The sequence below is a fragment of the Abramis brama genome (genome assembly GCF_963993115.1).
Source record: "Abramis brama genome assembly, chromosome: 4".
NCBI classification, from domain to species: Eukaryota; Metazoa; Chordata; class Actinopteri; order Cypriniformes; family Leuciscidae; genus Abramis; species Abramis brama.
In genome coordinates, this window is record NC_139966.1 from 52,171,742 (window position 1) to 52,185,274 (window position 13,533).

The 13,533-nt window shown below is 38.0% G+C and overlaps 2 protein-coding genes and 1 long non-coding RNA gene across 3 annotated transcripts; 2 read left to right on the top strand and 1 right to left on the bottom strand.

The window, feature by feature from the left end:
• Positions 1–534: 534 nt before the first annotated feature.
• Positions 535–1,120, top strand: smkr1 (small lysine rich protein 1). The gene is made up of 2 exons (XM_084112621.1): positions 535–713; positions 827–1,120. The coding sequence occupies exons 1-2, from the start codon at positions 708–710 to the stop codon at positions 1,082–1,084; spliced, it is 264 nt and encodes an 87-aa protein (XP_083968747.1). The 5' UTR covers positions 535–707; the 3' UTR covers positions 1,085–1,120.
• A 1,433-nt stretch (positions 1,121–2,553) lies between these two features.
• On the bottom strand, positions 2,554–3,260 carry LOC311081933. Its single transcript, XR_014606051.1, has 2 exons — positions 3,131–3,260; positions 2,554–3,043 (listed from the first exon to the last, which is right to left on the bottom strand). It is a non-coding gene; the product is annotated as an uncharacterized lncRNA (long non-coding RNA).
• Positions 3,261–4,309: 1,049 nt separating this feature from the next.
• LOC311081920 (scavenger receptor cysteine-rich domain-containing group B protein-like) lies at positions 4,310–8,444 on the top strand. Its single transcript, XM_084112611.1, has 6 exons — positions 4,310–4,999; positions 5,417–5,466; positions 5,576–5,902; positions 5,980–6,297; positions 7,924–8,051; positions 8,132–8,444. The coding sequence occupies exons 1-6, from the start codon at positions 4,983–4,985 to the stop codon at positions 8,246–8,248; spliced, it is 957 nt and encodes a 318-aa protein (XP_083968737.1). The 5' UTR covers positions 4,310–4,982; the 3' UTR covers positions 8,249–8,444.
• Positions 8,445–13,533: the final 5,089 nt, after the last annotated feature.

The window sequence follows — 13,533 nt, forward strand, 5'->3', positions numbered from 1 at the left end:
ATATATATATATATATATATAAAATATGTATATTATAAATATATATCTAATTTTTAAATAATTTTACATAGTTGACTATTTTATTGTTAGCCAGATATACATACTTAAAATTAATATATTTAAATGATCATACTGTGTACAAACATTCAATAAGAAAAAAAAACTTTTCCAATTTTCTAATTCTGTTTGTTTATTATTATACTTATTTTTTGTTTATTCTTATTAACTTTTTATATTCTTTCTAATTTTTTAGACTATTTACAATTTAAATTCAGGGAATGTTCACTCAAGTCTGAATGTCACTCTAAAGTCTTACTAAATGACCAGCAGGCATCTGGTTATTCTTACACATATCTGAAACAGAGCAGATTCATGGGGGGGGGTCACAGCAAAAAAAGATCCCGGGGCGACCTGAAAAGCCAGTTGTGGATGAGTCCCGTTCTCCCATGAGCCGTCACTAAGACAACCCCAGATAAACAACAGCTCACAACAAAAGACCTCATATAAGAGGGACACATTGGAGAGGAACGGCAACTCTCTGGTAGGACATGCCTTTGGGTAGCTGATAACAAAATCACATTAAATGAGTTTAAAATCTAGGAAAACTTCAAAAAAATTCTTACATGCATTGACAAGGGTCAGTTCACAGTATTTCTGTTTTTGAGTGCATTCAAGCCTCCAACTATTGTGTGAGAGGAAGGCACTCAATGATGGTAAGAAATGCTTCACTTCCTTGTTGTTTTACATTTTCATAAAAGTCCAAAAGACAAAAAAACTGGTGGAATTTTTCATTCTTTCCCCAAATCGCATAATATGAACTTTTTAGCCTTCAGGCACCAAGAAGTCAAGACCTCAAAGTGCCAGACCTGCAACAAAGAGCAAAGGAAAGCGCTCCTCCAAGAAGAGGTCTGTCAGTGCCAAATCCACAAAGACAAGTGTGGATATTCTGAGTCCAGCAGCCATGGAGAACATCTACTACATCTCCCATAATGCAGTGGACTGCTTGGAGTTCAGAGGATTCGGCTGGCCTGGGGCCACCAAGAAGAAAGGAAAAAAGGGCAAAAAACAAAAAAGCAAAAAATGACATGTGGATTTGTGCCAATTAAACCTTAATTCTATATGTATGCATTACTGTTCAAAATTTTTAGATTAGTAATTAAGTTAATTATTTTTGAAAGAAGTCTCTTATGCTCACCAAGGCTGCATTTATTTGATCCAAAATACATAAAAAACTGTACTATTGTGAAATATTTTTACAATTTCAAAAAGATTAAGAAATCTTACCAACCTAAAACTTTTGAATGGTAGTGTATATATAGATAGTTTCAATTCTTCAAATTGTCAGTTGTAAAATAAAACAGCTACATCTAAGTTACATCTAAGTTGACTATTTCTTTTTGGATGATTTATCCTATTATATAAAAACGACAATCAAATAAATGTGTATTCCTTCAAACTAGTTTTCTGAAACTCTGTTAAAAGGTGTTTTAACACAAGCTACACTTAAGCTCTGTTTACATATTAAGATGCGCTTCGGTGGATCGGATCACAAGTAGACGAGGGAGACGCTCCCGGTTACACTTGGTGTTTTAATCCGTCTCTTTTGTCCACTTTCAACCACTTCTGTCCTGATTTCTTCGAGGTGAGGGTCTTTGGGCGTGTAAATCTATGGGCTTTTTCAGATCTTTCGATCTAATGGATGAAATGAGCTCAACGCAATTTACATATGAACAAAAGGAGACGACGGAAAAAAAAAATACGGAGAGCAGCAGCTTTCGTTTCTGCTCTGATAGCCACGAGTGTGTGTTAGAAATCAGGAATGGTGGGAGAACATTGTGCTTGGTACATTTTTCGTAAGTTTAAAGCTGCATCTGAAATCGGATGCCTCCCTACAATATAATAGGTGAAAAACAGTATGTGACAAAAGTAGTATGTTTGAATTCACAGCACTTATAAAAGAGAAGGCAAAAAGTACCCGGATGACCTACTTCTTACAGCGAGAATCTGAAGTGTGTATAAGATGGACACTTTACTATCCCATGAGGCCACGGGAGAGGATTAATGAATGGCAGTGAAGCGGCGTAACTTATGCTGGTATGTCACATGACAGTGACAACATGGGGAACGTTGCACGTCCAGATTAGATTTACACCACACATATACTAGAATATATAGAATATACTATATAGAACATACTTTTTTTAGCGGCCGTGAAGTAATTACTTATTCAAAATAAGCACCTACTCAAGAGAATATGCCATTTCGGATGCAGCCGAAAACCCATCTGGTTAGTGCGCGTCCCGTAATGTTTCCGCATTAGGTCAGTAGGCGGAGAGTTGGCGGTCATTTGTGGCGGTTCGAACACATTCGACTACATGAGCGTCTACACGTCAAAAGCAATCATTACTACCTCTGAAAGTGGACAAGCTCAAAATGTTTGACACCTGTATTTAGCGGCGTCCAAAACACATCACCAGGTGTAATCAGGACCTTACGCGCATAAAAATGCAAATCATCGGGTTTCCTTAAAATAAATAAATAACTACCATTCAGTCAATTAGTTATCAACTTTATTGGTAATTTAGGTGTTACTATACTGTCTATCCAGACACCCATATAGGTACATAAAATAAGTCACATAAAATGTTACAAAAGAATATCAGAAGCTTGCAAGTACATTCAAAGAGGCAAATAAACGTTAGTCAAGACACCAAAGAAATTAAAAGCAGCCTCTAGCGCAATTCATTATAACACTCAGTGTATAAACGACATGTAACAGTTTGAGTGTTTGACTAATGCTGGGCTTTGTTAGAAGTTTATCAGAGTGATTTTGCAAACACATACCCCCACCCCCTCCACACACACACACACACAGACAGACAGACACACACACACACACACACACACACACACAGACAGACACACAGACTCTCAGATAAATACAGAGCAGAAAACAGGCTGTTGCAGTAAGGACAGCTCATACGATGTCCCGGGTTCGTCGGATGGCGCAGCACAGAAGCATGCTGAAGATCATGCCAAAGATCTGACAACCAAAGAGACACGGGTTAATATCTGACCCCAGTGTGACTCGGCTACCTGCCCAAGAATCTCCACTGGAGCATCTACTCACCATGATCACCCCAATGCCAATCCCAACTCCTCCGATCACTTGAAGCCTAGATGTGAAGATCTCCTCAATAGCACTTGGGCAGCTCTGGAGCAGAAACAAAAGAGGTGACTATAGTACATTGGAAAAACACAACATATACAGTGGGTACGGAAAGTATTCAGACCCCCTTAAATTTTTCACTCCTTGTTATATTGCAGCCATTTGCTAAAATCATTTAAGTTCATTTTTTTCCTCATTATTGTACACACAGCACCCCATATTGACAGAAAAACACAGAATTGTTGACATTTTTGCACATTTATTAAAAAAGAAAAACTGAAATATCACATGGTCCTAAGTATGGAATGGTATCATGTTATCATATTTAGGTAATTATTCCAGTTGCTTTGTTTTTGAAACAAGAATGAATCATTCCACCCATGTCATGATAGCACTGTTGAGAAGCATCAAGGCTTGATGAGCTGGTGTCTCATTATTTGTCATAAATAACACACCAAAGTATTTTCAGGACACTTAGGCTATATGTTCAGACTGCAAGCAAATTTGATTTTTTTTTTTTTAACTCCGATATTTTCAGGCAGACTGTCTGCACTATTAATTGCAAGTGATCGAATAAGATTTGTGTGTCCAAACATAACCAACCTATCTGCATGGGTTGCTTTGGTAACAACGTAGGCGTACTCATGTATGTGACTAGGCTTTCAAAACGGATGCAGGAAAAATGGTGCATCATCTCGCACTCCAAATAAGCGCCCTGTCGAGTTACAGTGCAGAACTCATCCGTCACACAGGAAAATGCTGAAATCTTTTGGACAAACCACTTGAACACTGTATGAATATTTTCAGCATTTCCGTCACAGGTTTCGACGTTATTGTGTGTCACCTTAAGAGTGATGCAAAAGACAGTTTGAACCTCCATATGTGGTTAGAATCAGATTTGAAAAAAAAAAAAAAAATTTCATGTGTTTTTTGCTGTTCAGACTTTCAAAAATGAAGGTAAAATCTGGATATGCAAAAAAAAATTCTGCCAGTCGTAACATGGCCTTAAGTAGTTTTGTTAACCATTTGCAATGGGTAATGAACTGAGACAGACCTGTGCATGTATTTAGCAGGAAAAGCAACCTATTACTATTCAAAAACAACAACAGGGTGCAACATGCACAATTATAGAAACTAGAGTTTTATTTGAAACATGGCTTCAGAAGACATGTAATAAAGCATGCACGTCTTATTATGATGCTTCTTTGTTGTCCATTTTGGAGCTTGACAGACAGTCCTAAAGAATGCAGGATTATTTCTGAAAGGTAAATATTCAAAAGCTTCACAGTTTGCATCTTGTTAATGGGGCCTTACAGAGTAATTAGGGAGGAACAACTCATTTAAACAACCAAACAAAATGCAAACAATGAACAGCCTTTTGTGCAGTGCCAAGCAAGAGCATAAGTTTGAACAGAATTACAATTTCTGCGAACACCAAACAATGCAGACAGTTCCAAAGAATGAAGAAAAACCCAGCATTATGAGAGAGAGAACAAGTTGAAAGTGATAATATCTGAGAGACAGAGTGATTGCAACTATTGTGATCAATACCTCATAGTTTATTTTATGCCTAAACTGTTTGCACCCTTAGGTCACTGCTTCCTCAAGTGCAAATTACTAACTACTTTACCTGTTGAGTATATGCTGTAATTTACAAATATAGCCTATGTAAAATAATACACTAAAAAGGAGATTGTCTGGGTCATCTGAAGGGAGGAGACATGGGCTGGAGGTTGTACCTCCAGATAAAAACACTATAAATCGCCAACATACAAACTTCTCTTTCAGAGGGAGGAAGAATACAGAAGCATACATGGGACACTTCAAAAGGTTTAAACCCTTAGTCATATTTTGAACTTTCTGACTTTATTCTGCTGCTTCTATTTCTGTGCTAAAAGAATAAATGTTAATATTATTATCTCAAAGTGTGATTGATTCTCAGGTATGATTTTCTATAAAATATATGTCTAGTAGTAATACAAATAATTTTCATTTAGACAATAGAATTAGAGAATGGTAATACTGATCTGTCAGCTTAACATGCTTTTAATGCTTTTTGATAAAAAAAAAAAATCTGTTCAATTGGGCCACTTATGACTGTCAAAAATGGTCCAATTCATTGAGCTTTATATTTAGTCATAGGAAGTATAAGAAACTACCTATTACATTATTCAGTGCAAATCCAATGAAGTCATTCATTGTTCAAAGTTACTCTGATATATCTTTTAGTGTTATAATTTTTCTTAGTTTCTTTTCAGCAGCAATGCTGTGCACCATATGGCTCATTTTACTTCAAGGTAAGAGCTCAAACACAGCTCGTACATATAAACTACCTTTTAAGTTTTTGCCCTACATACTGCATAACATATTTGTGATTCTCAATGCTTTTTCTCTCATGACATGCAGTTCTGGGAAATTCCACAGCAAGCAAGGCTGCTTCAGTCAGACTAGTTGATGGCAGCAACTCCTGTTCTGGGAGAGTGCAGGTTTTCCGTTCTAAAATATGGGGAATGGTGTGTTACAAAGGCTGGGATTTGTTAGACGCAAATGTGGTGTGTAGAGAATTGGGCTGTGGGGAGGCTAAAGAGGTGACGGCATATTTTGGGCCGAGCTCAAGAAAAGTATGTATAGGTGAGGCGAAATGTGTTGGGATTGAATCCTCACTGAAAGAATGTGCAGTGAGTTCACTGGAAGAAGGCAAATGCCAGTTGTATGCTGGAGTCATCTGTCAGCGTGAGTAAAAAACCTTTTACAATATGTTCAATTGCATATCTAATCGTGCTCAATATTATCACACTTTATTTTTTCAGTCTCCTCAGTAAGAACTAGGCTGGTGAATGGTGTCAACTCCTGTTCTGGACGAGTGGAGGTTCTTTATAATGGAACATGGGGAACAGTGTGTGATGATTACTGGGATGCAGCCGATGCTGCAGTGGTGTGTAGAGAGATGGGCTGTGGGGACATTAAAGAATTCACCAATGGTTCTTTTTTTGGAGCCACATCAGGACAAATATGGATGGACAATGTAAACTGTACTGGGAAAGAGTCAGCACTGAGCACCTGTGCATTTCAAGGATGGGGAACACATGACTGTGGATTTTCAGAGCACGCTGGAGTCATCTGCAGTCGTGAGTTGCAAACCGTCAATTCCAGTTAAAGGAATAGTTCACTCAAAATTGAAATTGTCATTATTTGAGGGGTTGCTCACTGCAGAGCCAATGGCCCTATCCCTAAACCTAATGGCTTAAGCTCCACCTCTTAGTTACACAGAGCTGGGTTAGCTAGTCAAAAAGTATTTGACCCATATGGCTCTGCAGTGAGCACCACTTGCATTGTTTGCTCACCCTCATGCCATTCCAAGCCTCTGTGCAGTTATTTTGCTGTCAATCATTATTTTGAAAAGTTTTTTCAATAGTTTTTTCCTGTTTTTTCAAGTCAGGATATAGCGCCATATTCAATTTTTGGTAGGAATGAAAACAAGGCTGTGAGGAACAGCATACAGTGCGTTCAATAAATTGTACTGTTGTTGAACAACAACCTGATTGTTTAGATGATGAAACATCTTTAAAAAAAAAGAAAAAAAAGACCAAAACTCCATGAAACAGTTTTAAAAGATGTGAGTTGTGAAAAATATGTGATCTAAGACCTTGTATAGACCTAGCCCATTGTATGGACTGTATGCCTATCCCTCACAGCCTCATTTTTCTGCATTAAATTAATCTGCAATCTGGCGTCTAACTCAACTAATGTCTATGAAGGCGTCATACAAGTAAGACAGAATTTTAATTTTTGTGCATCTTATTACGTGAACAGATTAGTGCATATTCTCAGGTGCAATGGTATGTATGCAACGCTAAAATAAAGATCTGAAAAGCTCTTGTTGTATAGTGAATGACTAAGCATACTCTGCTATTCTTTATAATCATGTCCTGGTTGTTTTTGTTTTAACAGCCGCACACAGTCTATAATAAAAGCCAGCTATAATATATATATTTATAATTATATATTATAAAATTATAATAAAGATTGAGATAAATTTGTTGTCATTTGGTTGTAACCAAAAGCCATCTTTTAGGCAAATTGCTAATGGAAAAAATGTACATCTGGTACATTGTTGTTTTCAGCACAACTGATGTTCTGAAATGTTCTCCACCAAAACTAAGACTCAATGCATTTTCCAGCTTTGAAATGTAATTTCTCAAAACTCACTTATGAAGTTTAACTGCCTCTTTCTATCTATTTTGGAGATCGACAGACCCTGATTATTGTAATTGTTTTTTGTTCTTTTTATCGGTGTGGTGTAAAGTGTAAAAATATCTTACAAATATTAGTAAATACATTAAGTAAATTATAAGCCTTGCATGCATTTGTGTTTAATCTATATTGCATTCTATAGGCAAGGCAAGTTTATTTGTATAGCACATTTCATACACAATGGCAATTCAAAGTGCTTTACATAGAATAAATAAAAATAATAAAAATAATTAATAATTAAAACAGATTAAACAGATTTTATATAAATAAATTCTACATCAGTAAATAAATTCTCATCTGATTTTTTATGTTTTTCCCCTTTTATAATGTGTTTATCTTATTCTGGAAGAAATGGTCTGAAAACTAAAGTAATATTATATTATAGAAAACATTTTCCTAGTCCAAGAATATATATAATTCATAATTGGACTGATTTGATTTATTATATATATTAAAAAAAAATTCTAACCTAACTTTGCATCTTTTATACTGCTCTTTAGAGTCCACTGCCACATACGAAGACCCTGGCCAGGACTCGCGTATGAAAGTGCTGTTGAGGATTGAGGTGAAAACTGACTCCAAATTCAACCCAAATGATCCTGGAACCATGAGTAAACTCTTGGAAGAGGTAAGAGCAGTGGAGTTGCATATTACACTACTTTCTGCTGTCATCTACTGACTGCTCATGTTACTATTGTTCTCTCATAGATGGGAAATAATTTACAAATAAGCGGACCTTTCTCACTGACTTTGAAAACTCAGCCAGATGGAAAAGTGTTCCAGAACGTCTCCCAGAAAAAGAAAGTTCCAAGAACATGTAACTGACATGCTGGATAATGCAAATATATACATACATATAATTATTTTTGGATGTTTTGCATGTTACATGTTTTAAAATGTTTACTTTAATGTTCCTAATGTAGTTGACTGTGGCAACTACACAGGCAAACGCACCCAATCAATATAGTCAGCAATTTTGCAAAACAAATTAATATCATTAAAATGGCAAAAGATGTCAGCCTTATGTTGTGTATATTCTTTTTTTTGTGATTCTTTATTTATTAAACATTTTGTGTATATAACTATTTACAACAAAGCCCAAGATCGCCCATAACCGTAAGGCTATGTATAAATACATAGAATAAATAAATATGACAAGAAATTAAAATAGAATTGACCCAAAGTTAGAAGGATCTCAAAAACTTCTTGATAGTCTCAATAAGGTCCAACCAAAATTGTATTGTCTTTCTATTGGCTCCGAGCACTTTAGCTGTGGTACATTCCAGAAGGGCAATGTCCAGTATATATGACCTCCAGATAGACAAAGCTGGGGTAGTTGGTTCCAACCACAGCTTTAGGATAACCTTTTTAGCAGCAGTAAGGACAACGGACAGAATCCTCCTTTGATTGACAGACAGTGACAGCGAGGAATCGTCCAGCAGAAGGAAAATCAGAGGGTCCTTTTGGATCGGAATCTTCAGAAGGTCTGTTAGTAAGTCCTGGACTGAGGACCAGACTGACACAATTTGACAACAGTCCCAGAACATATGCATATATGTACCTAAATTTTTACTATTACACAAGTGACAAAAAGGATCAGATTTTCTTTTCATTTTATATAGTAAACAGGGTGTGGCATATGCCTTATAAATTAACTTAAAGTGCATCATTTGGTGAGCCGGATTTTTTGAGGTAGCAAAACAATTCCCCCAGACAGTTTCCCAGTCAATCACATTGTTAAGTTGTCTCTCCCAGAAGTCCTCAGTCGGAATGTTTGAATACTGTCGTACCACGAGCGATTTATAAATTATGCTAACAATACCCCTAGAAGCCATACTGGAATCTATCCAGTCTATCATAGGATGAGAAGATATTTTATTCGACCAGGGTACTCCATATGCTTTTAGCGCAGATCTCAATCTTAGATACAGAAAGAAGGAAAATCCTGGAAGAGAGAATTCATCCTTTAGAATCTGAAAGGACTTAAGTCCATAACCACTGTACAAGTCTTTCAGGGTATAAACCCCACAATTAACCCAGCATTTGGAAACAAAGGGTTTATTACCTGTACAGATATTACTATTATGCCAAATGGGGGTAGAGTCACAGTAGGAATCTGAAGCTCCCATGATCTTTTCTGCCATTCTCCATGTTTTGATAGAATGGCATATAATTGGACCAAACTTTTCCAGAGCTTTCTTGGGTATTCCAGTAAAAGGTAAATCCTGTAAACGCAATGGGTAAATAATATTAGTCTCTAGGGCCCGCCATGGCACAGGGGAGTCAACATCCATCCATGTCCTAAGTGGTCTCATTTGGTATGCTAAATAATAGGACCAAAAATCCGGTAGCGATAAGCCTCCATGAGGTTTTAGCCTGTGCATCGATTTGAGTCGAATTCTAGGCCGTTTATAATTCCACAAAAATTTTGTTACTGCTGTACGAAGCTCTTTAAAATAACCAGTAGGTGGTGCCAGAGGTAAAGTTGAAAATAAAAAGCTCAGCCTCGGAAGTGTATTCATCTTAATAGTGGCCATCCTACCATGAAGAGCCAAGCAGAGTGGAGACCAACACAGAAGATTGCTTGAAATCTTATCCAGAAGAGACTGGTAGTTCCACTTAGAAATGTGAGATAGTGAACAAAAAATTCTAATCCCAAGATAATTAAACTGACTTAATTCTCGAAATGTAATGAGTTTATTCTCAAGATTGTATTTCGACTTTTTTCTCGAAATTTAACGAGTTTTTTCTCGAAACACAACGACTTTATTCTCAATATTTAATGAGTTTATTCTCAAGATTGTATTTCGACTTTTTTTCTCGAAATTTAACGAGTTTAATCTCGCATTATAATGACTTTAATCTCGAGATGGTTTTATTTTTTTTATTATTGCCTGGCCCTAATCCTCTTCCGTATATTTTGGAGATCGACAGACCCTGATTATTTGTGTTGCAATTTCTGTTACCTTTCTGTTTACTAATAAAATGTAATGCTCCTTTTTTCAGTCAGTTATATTTTAGATTATTCTAACATAATGTCCTGTTCTAACTGCAGAGACACGATTTTGAATCGATAAAAAATACAAGTCTTTTTTTGATGCACATAATTCACCACAGGATGGCGATGTTTAGTTACATTACTCTATTAACAGCTTTAACAAAATAAATCGTCTCTATGACCCTTCATGTGCACTTTCGGTCTCGTGAACTTACAATGGCTGCCGCGTGCGCGTGTCCGTGAGACCACAGTGTGTCCAGGGGGGCAGGATTTCATAAAATATTGAAGCTTCCCCGGGCGCCGCCATTGATTAGCGGACCCCCACCTGCTGTTAGCATTCCATTGACTCCCATTCATTTTGGCGTCACTTTGACAGCGAATAACTTTACATCTGAGGTGTTTAAAGACTCCATTTGTCCATTATTTATTTCTAAAGAAACACGAAAATGTATAAAAGGCTCCATTACCTTGTATCTTACATTATGGCCCCGTAGATGCAGTTTTTGCATCATAACGACGCGACTCTCTGTCGCACAGTAGAGAAATTACCGTATGGACAGGAGGAGAAGCTTGCGGGCAATCGGGGGGACGTGGAGGCAAAATGACAAAGTAATTAATCAGAATACTTAGCAAAAGTTGCTCCTGCTCCAAGCGCATGGACACCTCCTACTCACGATCTCTGTCTCTGCAAGTTTCGGAAGGGAATGATTCAGATTTCTCTTGGCACAGCTACTAGAAGACAGACGGGTTGCTCACGTCACATCTACGTCGTCAAGCTCAGTTTGAGTCTGCGCAGTACGCTCGACCCCCAGGAAGTGAGTGCTTCTAATTGACTTCACTTGTCTCCGTTGAATCCAATGGGGTCGCTGTGTCCAGTTTATATACTGTCTATAAGTGTGTCCCATTTGTAATTTTTAGATCTCAGAAGGGTGCACGCGAGCGCCCCCATGTGGTCGATTTGCACCCTTGATGCACACTTTTGCCGAGCCCGCGCTGATGCGGGCTCCACAGCAGACTTCTTCCCGACAGTCAAAGCGGCATTACGTCACGAAAGTGTGGACTCAAGAGGAAGACCGCGAGTGCTTAGGGTTCCATTTGGGACAGGGCCAAAGTCTCTATGGTTTGTCTCATGGGAGTGACTCTTGAATCAGCTTATATTCAAAAAGTACGGAGCCTCTAAAGGGACATGGTCTGCGATAATTAATGCGATATGGCTCAGCTTGTCAGTGAACTACGGCTCTGTGTAGTAAATGCCGCTCCATCTGAAAGCAGGTGATGGCGATTTACTACTAATCAAGGAACCGGCTTACTGACGAGATGCGCATAACAATGTCATGCGATATAACGCCCAGCCCTAACGTACCACTTCTACCACAGTCTGGCGTTGTTAGGAGCCGCTCGCTGTGGGAAACCAGCTCTGGCGGGTGCAGTCCTCCTCACTGGCATGGGCTGCTTCTGTGGGCCGCTCTACCACCAGGCTTTAACCAACGACCCCAGCTTCGGAGGCTCGTTGCTCATCGTTGGCTGGGCTGCAATGGCTCTTTGAACCCTGAGATGATGTTCTGTTTTGTTATTTGAACTAGAAAAAGAGGAGATATGGGGTGGCTGAAGGAGCAAAAGGGTGGAGAATTTCACATCTTACCTAAAACTAAAACCCTTTTCAGTCACATCTGGAAAGTGATGATAAGGCCTTGAGATCAAACATAACTCTTTTATTTCCCTCATAACTGGCAGTCAGACTAGTTGACTAAAACACTGCAATAGTCCTTCTTATTACACTTTATAGTGAGAATATCAGAGGGCGATTCATTTAGAGACTAAAAAGGTAACGCTACAACTAGCGACTGATTTGCTATAGAGTGAGCAAGTCATTTGACAAGAGAAATTGACTTGCGGAAAGTTACTTACAGGTGAGTCGCGTGACACTCGTTTCCTTCATTTTATCCGTCTGTGTGTCGGTTTTATCTGCAGTTGAACTGGAATATGTGCTGATAAAGCTGTCATCTCATCTGCAGGATCTGCACGTGTTGTTGTGATTGTCATCAAGTGTCATGTTGTCAAGCAGCAGAAGTGTCAGACTGAAGGAGAACCCTGCTTCTGCCGCCTAGTGGAGCGGATGAAGAACTGCACTTTACGCTTGGATTATAGTGGCGAGATCACATCTGAGACAAAGAGTCATGAAGCAGCATCAGAAACATGATTAAATCCCACAGATGCAGTGACCATCTTTCACAAAGCCTGAGCCTTCGTTACCTCATACACCTAGATTAGATACAAGCTCTGTGGTGCAGAAAATAATTGTTTGTTAATTTAACACACAGGACACAGGAGGACAAGCTCAGCCACTGGAACTTCCACATGAATTCTTCTTTTTTGGGGGGGCATGGCTTTTTTATTTGGACAAAACTGGTGAAACTAAAGCATTTTTGCCATCATGAGGGATTCAAAGCGGGAATTTCCAAACCACTGAGCCACTGGGTTTAACTTGATTTGATCACAGGACTGTGATTCCAGTTTTGTGATTCAAAGGCACTCGTTTACCCATTAACACCACTGAGTTTCAATTAATATATGTGCTTTATAATCACTTTATCTTGTTTGTAGTGTAAAAACAATTTAAAAAAAGATTTAGCAAACAATGATCCTCTCTACCACAGAGATTGTGTAGAACTCAGGGCTGGTTTGGTCTTTCACTTTAGATTTAATTGCTTTTTTTGTATAGTTCAAACCTTTAATAAAGCATTCTTCCACTCCAAGAATGAGATTTGAACCTGGATTCTCCAGACCAAGAAACAACGCTCAGACCACTGAGCCTGGGGAACCTGCAAGTGCCTTTTTTTTTGGACTGTTGACTTCATTATTCATTCTAAAGTTCACAAGCTTTCAACCTGGATTCTCCACTTGAGGGCGACACTCAAAACAAAAAAAAAGCTGCATGTGCTGCATTCTCATGTTTTGTTGTGTTCTATCTCATGATTTGTTAAAAATACATATCTTTTAAAACAGGCGAATGAAAGGAACTTACCTGAATTACCAAATCACCTTTTGGTTTTGGTTTACTCTATTACATAACTTTTTTTGTAGTTCAAAGATGTTGTGCTTTTTGTTATTG

Coding starts and splice junctions, on each gene's coding strand:
- LOC311081920 (XM_084112611.1), top strand. Junction 5,467..5,575: donor ATGGCTCATTTTACTTCAAG/GTAAGAGCTCAA, acceptor CATGACATGCAG/TTCTGGGAAATTCCACAGCA. Junction 8,052..8,131: donor TGAGTAAACTCTTGGAAGAG/GTAAGAGCAGTG, acceptor GTTCTCTCATAG/ATGGGAAATAATTTACAAAT.